The sequence below is a fragment of the Exophiala bonariae genome (genome assembly GCF_035927105.1).
Source record: "Exophiala bonariae strain CCFEE 5792 chromosome Unknown scaffold_1, whole genome shotgun sequence".
Lineage (NCBI taxonomy): Eukaryota > Fungi > Ascomycota > Eurotiomycetes > Chaetothyriales > Herpotrichiellaceae > Exophiala > Exophiala bonariae.
This window is the reverse complement of record NW_027042476.1, coordinates 670,446-683,196: the sequence shown is the minus strand read 5'-3', so window position 1 is coordinate 683,196 and position 12,751 is coordinate 670,446. Positions and strand designations below refer to the sequence as shown.

The 12,751-nt window shown below is 47.9% G+C and overlaps 5 protein-coding genes across 5 annotated transcripts; 1 reads left to right on the top strand and 4 right to left on the bottom strand.

Annotated features, from left to right (window-relative positions):
• Positions 1 to 238: 238 nt before the first annotated feature.
• On the bottom strand, positions 239 to 1,734 carry LTR84_000243 (uncharacterized protein; the record flags this gene model as incomplete). The annotated part of the gene is made up of 2 exons (XM_064843874.1): positions 239 to 1,381; positions 1,435 to 1,734. 2 exons carry the CDS (start codon positions 1,732 to 1,734, stop codon positions 239 to 241), a joined length of 1,443 nt encoding a protein of 480 aa, XP_064711734.1.
• A 658-nt stretch (positions 1,735 to 2,392) lies between these two features.
• Positions 2,393 to 3,336, bottom strand: LTR84_000242 (uncharacterized protein; the record flags this gene model as incomplete). The annotated part of the gene is made up of 2 exons (XM_064843873.1): positions 2,393 to 2,871; positions 2,931 to 3,336. The coding sequence occupies 2 exons, from the start codon at positions 3,334 to 3,336 to the stop codon at positions 2,393 to 2,395; spliced, it is 885 nt and encodes a 294-aa protein (XP_064711733.1).
• A 2,855-nt stretch (positions 3,337 to 6,191) lies between these two features.
• On the top strand, positions 6,192 to 7,790 carry LTR84_000241 (uncharacterized protein; the record flags this gene model as incomplete). The annotated part of the gene is made up of 4 exons (XM_064843872.1): positions 6,192 to 6,438; positions 6,497 to 6,639; positions 6,703 to 7,399; positions 7,471 to 7,790. The coding sequence occupies 4 exons, from the start codon at positions 6,192 to 6,194 to the stop codon at positions 7,788 to 7,790; spliced, it is 1,407 nt and encodes a 468-aa protein (XP_064711732.1).
• A 1,091-nt stretch (positions 7,791 to 8,881) lies between these two features.
• On the bottom strand, positions 8,882 to 9,745 carry LTR84_000240 (uncharacterized protein; the record flags this gene model as incomplete). The annotated part of the gene is made up of 1 exon (XM_064843871.1): positions 8,882 to 9,745. One exon carries the CDS (start codon positions 9,743 to 9,745, stop codon positions 8,882 to 8,884), a length of 864 nt encoding a protein of 287 aa, XP_064711731.1.
• Positions 9,746 to 10,528: 783 nt separating this feature from the next.
• Positions 10,529 to 11,773, bottom strand: LTR84_000239 (uncharacterized protein; the record flags this gene model as incomplete). The annotated part of the gene is made up of 2 exons (XM_064843870.1): positions 10,529 to 11,686; positions 11,741 to 11,773. The coding sequence occupies 2 exons, from the start codon at positions 11,771 to 11,773 to the stop codon at positions 10,529 to 10,531; spliced, it is 1,191 nt and encodes a 396-aa protein (XP_064711730.1).
• Between the last annotated feature and the right edge of the window lie 978 nt (positions 11,774 to 12,751).

Below are 12,751 nucleotides of genomic sequence, written 5' to 3'. Positions count from 1 at the left end.
GCGAACAGTAGAGGACAGGGATGGATGTGACTTGAATGGCTTGAATAGAAAGTTCGTTTGCCAGTGAATGTCGTCGTATTGAAATGAAATCGACGCGCTCCCGCTTCCGGCTATGTACATGTGATAATTCGTGAGAACTGGCCTAAAAATGGCTGGTGGACGCCAGGCAATGTTGGACAATGGGGACTGTTGGCCCTTGGCTAATGGACGAAGTCGCTAGCTACCAGGCAGCTGGGTATCATAACCAGCAAAGTAACAAACCCAGCAGTGATGCAAATAAGCCCAAAGAGTCTCCTGAAGTTGGAGGGTGAAGACTGTGACCTGCATTGCCAGTAGCAGATGCAGATGCAGACGCAGACGATGTTGGTGATCCAGCAGGAGTCCCTGAATTGTCGGTTCTGGAAACCAAATAAATTTCGCCCGAGGCGTCTGAAGCAACATAGATGCGGCCCTGAGGATCAATGGCCATTCCAACAAGTCGCATACAATTTCCAGGACATCTGGAAAGGTCCTCGTTGGCAAAAATATCAGTGGCAGCGGTCATGCTATCGCGGTCGGCCACGGGCTCTCCGCCCTCAGTGAAGGCGACCACCGACATTTTGTAGCCAACAGGCTCATCTCGATTCCAGCTCCCACGGAACGTTACCCAAGCCTCGCGACCGCTATTGTTGAATTTGATATCCATGGGGGCCATGTGTGCTTGGAAGACTAAGCGAGGAGCAACTTGCTCGGCGCAGAATTCGTCCGTGCGGTTCTCGTTGTTGGAAGCAGAACTGGCGTCAATGGCGAATTGACTTCCAACGGAGAGATTACCATTGTCGGGAAGGTCTTCCACTTCCCAGGCTGCAAAACACCATGGATAACCGAAGTTGCCTCCTTGGTTCTCGGACGCAGTTCCGTTCAAATAGCCCAGAAAGTTGAGTTTCTCGGCAGGATTGTCTTCGTGGATATCTACCCCCATACGGTTCATCTGATCGGCAGAGTTCTCCACGCCCCATATGCCACCACTATTGGGATGCTCTCCAATTCCAACCTCATTTCGAAGTCCCCAACCTAAGACCAAGCCTTCAGCATTGTAGTCATAGGGTGACGTTGAGTTGGTCAAGTTGAAAGCCTTGACTTGAGAACTCCCGCTAGTTATATCTGTGGCGAGAATATCTATGTTGCTCAGACTGCCTTTCGAGACGACAATCATGCCCGGCTCTTGTTGGGATAACAGGAGTGTTCGTGTCGAGTGATCAGTTCCAGTCATGTTATTGATATGAATCGTTTGATCAGAGGTGGACCTGGCGGCACCGTCATATGTCCATGAATATAGGTTGTCTGCGGAAGAACCATAAAGAGTTCTCCCGTCGGCCGAGAGCTCTATGCCATGGTTGAGCTAGTACGGTATGTCAGAAGTGGTCAAAGGTGAACGATAGCAGGTATACTCACTTCTAGTTGGTCTGTAATATCGGAAGATCGTCCTATGGATACGCAGCCATTTTGTTCCACGATTTCGTGACTGGATATGACACCGCGGTCAGCTTCCACGACCAACAGATTCCCCTGCTGATCGAGTATGAGGCCGCGGGGTTTCGCAAGGCCAGTGGCAACAACTTGGTAGGTGTACCCAGAGGCAATTGATGGGCGAATGCCATTTGAAGGAGCAGGGCCACAGGATGAGGATTGCGCAGAGACGAGACCTGAGACGAGGGCGCTCAGGCCTACGAGGGAGGTTGTGATCGGCCTCATTTTTGTGACTGCAGACAGTTGAATTCAGGGAGGTCGCGTGCTGCAGATGTGGAGAGGTAGAGAGCCCTCAGGAAGCAGGAACGAGGCAGGTTCCATGTCGATGGTTTTGAATGAACCAAGCGCTGTCCAAATGAGCAAGCGAGATCTGTGGATGTCACCAAAAAAGTGGGAAGCATGGATAGCAAGAGTCTTGGAGAAACTGGACGATGGTCATGATCTCATCCAAGGATCCACGTATTTCATCCCGCCAAGTGCCCGCCAGTCTCGGCCTATGACCATCATAGCCGACATATCCGGATCTCTTCCCCGGCTTTTCAAGAGAGGCGTTGGTCCAGTCCAAGACTGAGGTCACTCTGGGTCCTCGTCACCATGGCACTTTAGTATTTCTTGGACGCTGATACTCCGTACTCCGCCGAGAGGCCGCGTAAAGCCTTTTCTTGTTGGTTTCGAGGTCACCACAGAAGAGCTGTCACACTTGCTACTTCTCAATTACAGGCTTGAATCAACTCATGGTTCGTACTCGGATACAACTTTTTTCTGAGTTCTATATTGGCGATGTGACATTTGCATTTTCATGCCAGGATCACCTGCTGGACAACAACAATGGACCTCGAGAGCTTCGTAAGTCATGCTAATTCACACTACTTCCTCGACTGATCTATTCGGGCACCTCGTTCTCGTCGTCGTAATTGTCGAGGCTCAGTCCAGGGCTCTTGTCGAATGCCTCCTCCATTCGTCCGCGCAATTTCTCCTTTGACTGGAGTAGTGGACATGCCTTTTCATCAGCACAAGGATCGCGATATTGGACATGGAAGGAAGCCATCTGGCGATGCTGGTTCAGATTGTGGCAACTCTTCCCACGATGGTCGCTCAATGGCCAAAGGTCTTCGCGATGCAGCCACCCCTCGAGTGAGAGCAACCGCGTTGCATTGGTGCAGACATAGTCCTCGAAGTTGGTAGACCGGCAGTTACCACATTTCCTGGTCTGCCGAGGCTTGTTGAGACCACAATCTGAACATTTCTTATCCCCATCATTCCTGTCATGCTCATGCTCGTTATTAATGACCTCACCGAAGGCGTTTTCGATTGGCATTTGCATATCCCACTTCAAATCCTCGCACATCGTTCTCACGTCCTCTGGGGAGATATCAACGTCAGAAGTCTTTCATCCGCACTTAGGAGGGAGTAATCAATACCTTTCAGCTTAGCAGGCATAGGATGAACATCCCAGGCTTTCCACTGGGCGGGTGTCAATGACTGTGCCAATCTGCTGCTCGCCTGCTTGAATGTGCTGCGCAGGTGGAAAATGAAGGATACCCAAAGTAATCTCTGCAGCTGACTACTTGCCAGTGTGGAAAAGTCCCAGCGTTCTGTCCAGCTCTGAATTTGAAACGATAAAGCCCGAACACAACCATAGAAATTGCATACATCTGCAAATACATGCAATTCTTCAATCGACTTGACTGGCTGGACCGGAAGGTGGTGGAGTGCCTGGCACATTGCTCGTAAACATTGGGGATGCTCTTCCTGCAGCTCTTTGGTTGGTGGTTGCTCAGAGTTGGGCTGTTCAACACCTTCCATGAAGCGATCTGGTTGCAACATTGTTCGGAAGAAAGGACAGGAGAGCTGCAGTACTTTCGATGAGACCAGAAGGCGGACGTTTCCACCTGCCAGTATCAAATCACCTTTCGGATCCAGCTTTTCCATCTCACGCAGAGGCTCTGGGGTAGACCTTGAGATATGCACCAAGGCTCCTTCCATCTCACTCTCAAGCGCTGAGGCTACTAAGTCCTTTTATCCTTCCTTCTTTCTCAGTCGCAGACTGCAAAGCTGCCTCTTCAGTTCCCTCAATCTCACCGGCGGCATCTGGTTCTAGGCCCACAGCTGTTTCCAGAGCTGCTTGGAAGACCTCGTCCATGTTCTCCATCTGGTAAGGCAGAGGATGAGTCTGTCGGCAGGCTGGTGGTGGGAGGAGTGCTCAAAGCGCAGAAATCGAAAGAGTAAGTCTCAAAATGGGGCAGGGCACAAGCATGCGGTGCTGTAATCTCATCCAGAAGACTGCATGTTCTCTTAAGTACCTTTCTGTCGTTAAGGCGGTGATTCACCCAAGATCAGCCCTCTTTGTGTGCCCATCCGAATACTGCCAACAATATGGCTGCAAGCTCCCTCTAGATGACATATCTCTCCCTCGGTAATCCCAGGGTAAGTCCAGAGCCTGGTCTTGGTCGTTGACTAGGCTGCAGGTTACCATAAAATATGTTTGATAGTAACCAGTGATCGGAGGGCTAAACGTCCATATTTCGCCGTGCGAAATTCGCTCAGCGGTCAGAGAGTCCTCCGTCGACTTTGAAGGTATTTGTCCAGCTATGAATTTCAGCATAGAAAGCAGCTCTGCGTCTCGTGCGAGCTCGAATTTCTACCCAGATCATGATGATAAAGAAGTTAAAAAATTATGTGAGGCCTTTCGCTGGGACAGTCTTGACGGAACGGGTAACAGCCGCCACTTTCTCAAAGGATCCACCAACGAGGTTGGATATTTGCAGCTGAAGCTGCAAACACCCTTCAGGAAATCTTTCTAAAATGAAAAAATCGGGGCCTCCTTCTGCAAGAATCGCTACTAGCCTTGAGGGTGACGGACTGCACCATATCACCTAGCCAAGCACCCTTGCTTGTCAAGTGACGCTTCTGAATATATGGGTAGAATGTCTTGAACCTTGATACTCCGAGAGTGTCAGGGCCTGGTTTGCGAGAACAGGGTATGAACTTGGTATGACTTGATTGACTATTCTCCAGGAAAAACCTGGAATCGAGTAAGGGTATTTATCTAAATGTAAACAAAGCTATGCCCCCATTGGGCGGTGCGGTGATCTGTTCTTCTGTAACTCCAACAGAGGCCACGTAAAGCCTTCTCTTGTTCGTTTCGAAAGTGGTGTTGGAGAATCAAAGCATTGATCCAAGTTCTGATTATGCTACGATCTGAACATGACAATCGTGAGATGATTGTCGTCTTTCGGATGTGTACGTGCTTGAGTTCTTCTTCTCCAAGTGCTTTACAAGGTAGATTCTAGAACCCAAGGTATGGCGCTATCTCAATGCTTGGGCGCCGGCGATAGGCACTAAGTACATACTAGGTGTCATTATCAGGCGAGGCATTATCCTGCCCCATTCATTTCAAAGGCTAAGTAGTCATGTTCTCCTCAGAATTCTTTCTATCAAAAGAAATCATATCATCATGGAGGTATCCACCAGTACAGGATTGGAAAGGCTTAACCCAAACTCGGCTTAACTTATACCTAAAGAATGTCGAGTTAGATCGAATTTGGTTCAAATTATTCTCTTAACCACTAATCTTATCATCTCTTAGAAGAGAGTCTTTTTCTCTATAAATAGGGTATTTTTGCGCCATAGAAATCGACTCTTTATAGCGAGTCACTTGAATATATTATAATTAATTCATTAAGCTACAGAAAACTACACCTTTTCGCTTATTAATCTATTACTAATCGAATAAACCTTAAATATTACGCAAATAAGTGAAAATAAGTGAAAAAGGTCGAAAGAAGAAAGCGTTTTCAGTATTTACTTTTACTATCTTACGAAATTCCAAAAGAGGATACTCACTTACCTACCTAGCAGACCGTAGTAAATCACTCATCCCTAGATTCCCTACTACTATGTCTTGCGAACCAACTAACTAACCACTATACTCTTAATCTGATGCAATACTTATGGTGTCTGTTCCACATGAACCTGACTATACCTACAGTACTCTAGTCCTCTATCATTGTTACAGAACTAGAGTGCCTGAGGTGCCAGGCTTTTGTCACGTGACTGAAGCCCGTGCGCACTCGCCTATCGGGTACGCACTGCCTCGCAACTCTCCTTGTGAAGTCCTCCGTGCTACCATTCGATCATAAATCTCATGTGACGTTTACTTGAGCCGTGTCAGTTATCATAGCGAGCCGCTTATCTCCTCACGCAGACAGGAATGGGGCTAATCGGAGCAGTCCCATTATTTCTGACCTGTTGGGTGCCCGTCTCGAGGCCTGAAGTTAAAGAGACCCATAACGACAGTAATTACACGATAATGTACATCTACCCCCATTTTTGTTTGATAAGGGTAACTGATCTATGGGCCGGTGGCATGCTCCCCGTTCTTGTGTCTGGCCTATCGCTTAGCCGAAGTTACCTAAAGTAGTCGTTCCCTTTTGTATGTACGTACTCTAGACTTCCTCATATTTAGTTTATATACAGCAGACTACAAGGACGTCCTCGAGCTCCCTACCTTTTTCGTCCTTACAACATCCTCCATTAATTCGACATCACCATGGCGACTCAAACCCCCCTCTCGAAAGCACATTTCTAAACGTGTGCCGCTTAATCAGACGACCCTGCTGATTCTAATTATTGCAGTGTCTGTGTCCGATTCACTACTGGTCGGCTATGACAGCTCCATCATGGGATCTTTGAATGTTATGCCTACTTACAAAGCCTACTTCAACCTCAACACCACTCTCTTTTCTTTCAATTCAGCGGTCCAGTACGTGGGTGGAGTAGTTGCCACTCCCTTCGCCGGCTACCTGGCGGACTGGCTTGGACGAAGACGGTCCATTACCCTCTCCTGTGTCATCACCATCGTTGGTGCAATCTTGCAAGGTGCCGCGCAGAATGTTGCCATGTTCATTGTTGGACGCTTTATCATCGGTAAGCCATCCCTCTAGAGAAATGTGGAAGAAAATAAATGATCTGACATTAGTGCCAGGGTTCGGCATGGCCATTGCGCAAACGGCATGTCCTATCTACGTCGCAGAAACGGTCCCTCTTAAGCATCGGCCATTCGCACTTGGCCTCTACTATGCATGCTGGAACCTTGGAACCATATTAGCCAGTTCCACTTCTTTCGGAGTAAGAGCGAGAATCATTCTCTGACCTATTTTCTACAGTGCCCTGACTTTACATCGACTTTAGGTTCGGAATTATACCTCAAACTGGCAGTGGAGAATTCCCAGCTTGATACAGGTTCTCCCAGGTGTAATTTGCATGGCCATCGTGATGTTTTTGCCCGAGTCGCCCCGTTGGCTTGTTTACCAGGATCGTCATGAGGAAGCACTAGAAGTTCTAGCAATCGTCGGTGCCCAAGGAGATACAGAAGCTCCCGAAATCCAGCTTCAATATCGCGAGATCACCGATACTCTGGCTTTTGAGAAGAGTCGAAATTTGAACTTGGTGCAGTCCTGGTCCACAAAAGGAAACCGGAAGCGACTCACTTTGGCATCTACCTTCTCCTTTATCGTCATGTGCGGTGGCAGCAATGTCATGGTCTTCTATTTTGGATCCATGATGAGTCAGGCTGGAATTAAGGACTACAAGACTCAGCTAAAAATCAGTCTCAGCTTGAGTTGTTGGGCCCTTAGCTTCGCCATTTTTGGCTCCTGGCTCGCTGGTCGTGTTGGCCGAAAACCCCTTTGCGTCGTTAGTCTGGGCGGGCAAACCGTGTTTCTATTCATCTTCGGTGGGCTTGTTGGAAAATTCGGCACATCAAACAACAACTCTGGTATCTATGCCGCCATTGCTATGCTTTTTCTCTTTCAAGCTATCCATGTTATTGGAGTCACCCCCCTCACGGTGCTCTACCCACCTGAAATCCTATCTTACGAAATCAGAGGTATGTTGAACAAAAGAAGGCTGTGAGCAGTCGGACTGTCAAGAGATGCAAAGCTAACGCATACACAATAGCTTCCGGTATGGCCTTGTATACCTTTACCACTAAAGCCCTGGGCTTGGTGACCGTAATGGTCTGGCCATTCTCGTTCAAGGGGATCGGCTGGAAGACCTTCATGTGGAATGGAGGTCTGAACATCCTGATGGTTATTGGGGTCATCTTGTACTGGGTCGAAACCAAGGGCTTGACCCTAGAGGAAATAGACGAGTTGTTTGACGGGGTTAAGCATTCAGATGTGCCTAATCTGAAGGAAGTCTCTGGCAAAGACAATGAAATTTTGATCTCCACTGAGATGATAAAAGATGCATCTAAGCATGACGGGCAAGCACGCTGAAGAGGTTGAAGGGGGCAGAAGGGGGCACATATCAGAGGTATTCAGAGTGAGATTGGCAAAAGTGTACCGTTGACGAAGGCCGGGAAAGCCTACAACCTATTTAGCGCCAGCTGCTGCCGTGATGGCCACTAGAACGGGGGAACAGGGTGATGATCACATCCTAGAACAACAACGCTGAAGGCGTAATGGGCCACATTACTGCCATCAAAATTGACGGAGTGCCAAACTAAGACGGAAGTGTGCAGTCTGTGCTCCTACTATGGCCATTACCAAACACCCCTCTCTTTGCAAGGCATAAGCCTGATATGCATGAGCTTAGTTATCTAAATTATGATGCATCTGACTCGCCTAAGCCTGTACTGACCCTTAGTGAGCACTATTTTGGACTTTGTTGTTGACACGGTGGCGCGGGGCCGTCCAGTCCGTCAAGGGTTGTCGAGAAGCTGGTGATATAATATAGTAGGGATAGCTAGCTATCCTCAAGAGACTCTCGTAGACTTGCGAAAGGGTTCTTGTATAAATGCGTTTGGTCAATGAGTGGACTTAGTAGCAAGAAGGCTGGTATTCAAACTCTTGTTGCGGACGAAGAGGTAGGGTTACGAATTCTATATACTTTCACAAAACGTCACTCATATCCTCAAAGTCTTTCCTAGCATCTTCGACTAGTTTTCCATCCGTCAATATTTGGATAGCCAGCTTCGCTAAACCTTTTCCTACTTGAATAGAGACATCGTGTGCCTCGTCAGTTCCTGCATGGGTAGTAAATGATGGGTTGTGTATTGCTACGCCAGGTTCCGTGGGGATACCAAAACAGGCGTGCAAACTGGGAACCTCATACGAAACATTGCCTACAATTCCTCTTATTAGCTTCTGCTTCCTCGCCCAAAGAAGGGTCAGGCGATATGCTCACCCATGTCGGTCGAGCCGCCGGAACTGCTATCCATCTTAACAGAGAACTGTTCACCCATAGACTGCATGGCTTCGGCAAACGCATGGCACAGGGGCTGGTTGACCCTGAGATCTTTGTAAGGGATGTACCTTGATGAATGAATTAGTAACAACTTCGGACTGCCCACAAAGGAGGGAAGTCTTTACTCATCGTAAGTGACCTCACAACCTGCACTGAGCGCTCCAGCATCGCAACACTTCTTTACCCGGTCGCGCAGTTCATTCGCACGCTTGATCGTGGGGCTTCGGACGAAATAGTTCATGCGTGTGTATTCGGGCACCACACCGGGAGACTTCCCTCCATCCTCAATAACGCCATGAATCCGTTCATCCGGTTGGATATGTTGGCGTAACCTTGCGATATTATCGTAGGTCGCCACAGCTGCGTCCAAAGCGTTGAGTCCCTTCCAAGGTTCGCTAGCTGCATGGGAGGTCCTGCCCCTGAACTCGACCCGAAAAGTGTGAGAAGCGGTTGATCTCATACCCGCTACACCTTTGCTGTTGTCTTCTAGATGGTGAAGGCTCATGGGATGGGCCATGATCGCCGCCGCAATATCTTCTTTGAATGCACCCGCTTCGAGTAGCTTATTTTTCCCTCCCCCAGCCTCTTCGGCAGGTGTGCCTAGTAACCGCACTCTACCTGGAAAGCCATGGGTTTGGATAGCTTTAGCCACTCCCAAAAATGCTGCAACTGATGAGGTCATGATCAAATTGTGGCCACAGGCATGGCCGATTCCGGGTAAAGCGTCATACTCGGCGCAAATCACGACCAGGTGGCCTCCTGTGCCTACTTGGGCTATGAACGAGGTTTCTATCCCATAGGTCTTCTCGTTGACGTGAATTCCTCGATCCCGTAAAACGGAGGAGATATTTCCGACTGCAGAGAATTCCTTGAATGCTAGCTCGGGGTTCTGATGAACCCTCTTATTCAACGCCCGTAGATCACTATTGCTTGCGTCAATCGCATCAACGCAACACTGGAAAACTTGTGCTGTTGGGTCGCTCATAACGGCTGTACAGGTTTCAGAAAAGCCTCGAAATCAATCGGGTCATTCGCAAGGCAAGGCAATTGGTCCGTGCGCGCAGCCGAGTAGGTGAGGTCCTGGGTAGATTGAATTGTTGATAAAGGGGACATGGAGTTGACACATTCACTAAACTCGTCGAACTTGTTATTACTACAGCGTCGGTGTTGGCTTGGGACTGATTCTCGAATTTGACAGTTCGCGTACACAAAGGTCCATCATTGCAGCCCCAAGTCAAATGGCACCTGAGCACGGCAAACTCGCCTCCACTCTTCTAGCTTGCCTCCCCTCCCCATTCTTGCATCTCAGCACCCGCAAAACCATCAGATGACCCGCAGTGGAGACCGGATGGAGGCAGAAGTCATCTTCCTAACCATCCAACTTACAAAGGTCTTAAAGTTTATAACCCTAGTTCCCACGAGGCGGGTGGGAGAAACTGGGGTACAGACCCCTGGGTGGGGTGGCCAATCCTAAGTACATTCCAGTTCGACGTCCTTGCAGATAAGTGTTAGATAAGGCAATCAGCAAAGAGAGTGTGGTAGAGTAGCCTAGAACGGATCACGCAACACCAAACTAGAGATGGTCAGTCATGAACGACTAAGGTCTCAATGCCCAAGAGTGAACGGTCGAATACGATTTTAGTTTTGCTGGATCAATGATCGAGCTGCAGATAAGTGTTGCTTCGATAAGTCACAGCCCTCCATAGTCATACGACGGCACGCAGTGGCATGTTTATTCTAATCAGATCTGATGACATAACTTCAGTTTCTATTTCCGTTGGTTAGCCAGGAATCTGTCCCACGCATCCAGGGCCTTGCGCGTCTTGTCTGGGAAATGGGTAAAGTGAACCCTCACATAACCCCCCATATCGGTCTCCTCCCCTTCGCGAAAGCAAAGACTGCCTGGCATCAGTAGAACACCATCTTCGTCGAGGATTCTGTTACAGAATTCGACATCGTCAATCGGTTGACCATTTAAAGATAGCTTAATGAATGCAGTTGAGCCGGCAGTCGGCTTCGTCCACGAACACATGTCTGAATTCTTATCCACAAAGGCTTGTAGAGCTTGAAGATTTTCTTGGGCATATCCAAGATGTCGGGCCAAGATGGCAGGTCGACATCTTTCACTCAAAACTTCGGCTGCAATGGTTTCGTCAATCATGCTACCTATCTGATAAGTATATTGACGTGCATTGAGAAGCCGTTTGAGCAGTGACTGATCTTTAGTGACTATCCATCCGACTCTCACTCCAGTTAGACCCCAGACCTTACTCAAGGACCCTGTGACGACTACTTTTTCGTAGTCATGCTCGACAAATGAAGGGACATTCTGATCCAGAGATTGATGAAAGAGGGGCCGGAATATCTCGTCGGTCATAATTATGAGGTTGTGTTTCCGGGCAATGTCTATAATTCGCGTCTGTATCTCTGCATCAACATACGAACCAGTTGGGTTCGCAGGGTTGCACAAGATGACCATCACGGTATTGGGTTTGATCAGCTCTTGAAGAACTTCAAGGTCCACTGCCCATGCCTTGGTTGCATCAAGCTTCCATGGCGAGACCTCGCAACCCCAGGTTTTAGGGAGTCTGCTGAGCTGCCCATATGTTGGGTACATGCAGATAACATGGTCTCCCGCAGTCAACAGGCCCTGGAGGACGGTCAAATTGGCGGCTGTGGTCGCGACGGTAGTAATGACGTGTTCGGGCTTGATGCCTTGTTTCGAACCATACAACGCAGCAATAGCGGAGCGTACACTTAGATTACCGCGGAGGAAATCACCACCTAACTTAAGACTCCGGAAATTAAGAGCCATTTCAGTGGCCTGAGGATCAGACGACAACGATATCAGGTCTTCAATCGACAAGAAAGGAGTGGCGCTGCCAGCAAGATAGTGCTTGCATTTTAGCTTATGGTCTTCAATCCACTTTGAGTGCTATTAGCCATCACCGCTGGTATTCACACCCCATTATATACTTACTGGTGTCAGTTCGAAGTATGGTAGTTTAACCATATTGAAAAGTGTGCCGAATCGGTGCACCAATAAATGTTAGGATTCACGACGGAGGATTATAGACGTGTGGAATACTTTGACGGGCGGGTTGTGGCCTTTTAAAACGTGTATTTTTGGTGCTTACGAGATCTTATACTTGACCGTAGTCTAAGGTACATACGGATAGGATGATTTTGGAATATCCCAAAGGCCTCTTCCCTGTCGGTTGTCGCACTAGTTTTACTATGGAGTCTGAGAAGATAACGGATCTCCACTACCCTACCCTCCGTAACCCTCGTCGAGGCGGGTGAGCCTGTTAATCTAGTAGTGTTGTTTAATAAATTATTAAATTAATATTACTTGCTTTCCGTAGTAGTGCGGTCCTCCTTATTTATATAAATTCCTGCTGGGTCAGATGATCGCACCTGATAAGCAGGGCATTTATAGGATTCTATCAGTTAGGGGTTAGTGGTAATTGGCATAGCGTCCCGTGACACTATCTTAGCTACCTTCACCCTACTTTTTCTTCTTTATATTTACTCATTTAGAAGTATATCTAGGCTTATAGCGCGTCTTAGTAGTACTACTATATCTTTCTCTATAAGTTTTTTATATTTCAAGGAAGAGTAAGGCAACGATCCCGATTCTTATCCTTTATATAGTATTCATTCCATGTAGAAATCCTACTAAAACGCATTAGTTACTTTGTCTTCAAATGCTTTATTTACTTAGTGTACGAGTTCGCGATTTAGCTGGGGTATTGCTAAGACATTAAACGTCTTATGCCGACCGCTTATAGGATACTAGAGGCTTCTAGAGCCAGCCCTAATGTAAACCGAGGAACTGAGGAGATTTAGATTGGAGGAACCTGTTCGATTATGTGACTTCGCGAAGTTATTAGTCTCTTGTACACAGAGAATGTCCGATGTCTATCATAAGAAGTGTTTCCTGTTCGAGAACCGCCCCGCCTTGACCACTCGTCGCAAGCGGTTCGCCTAT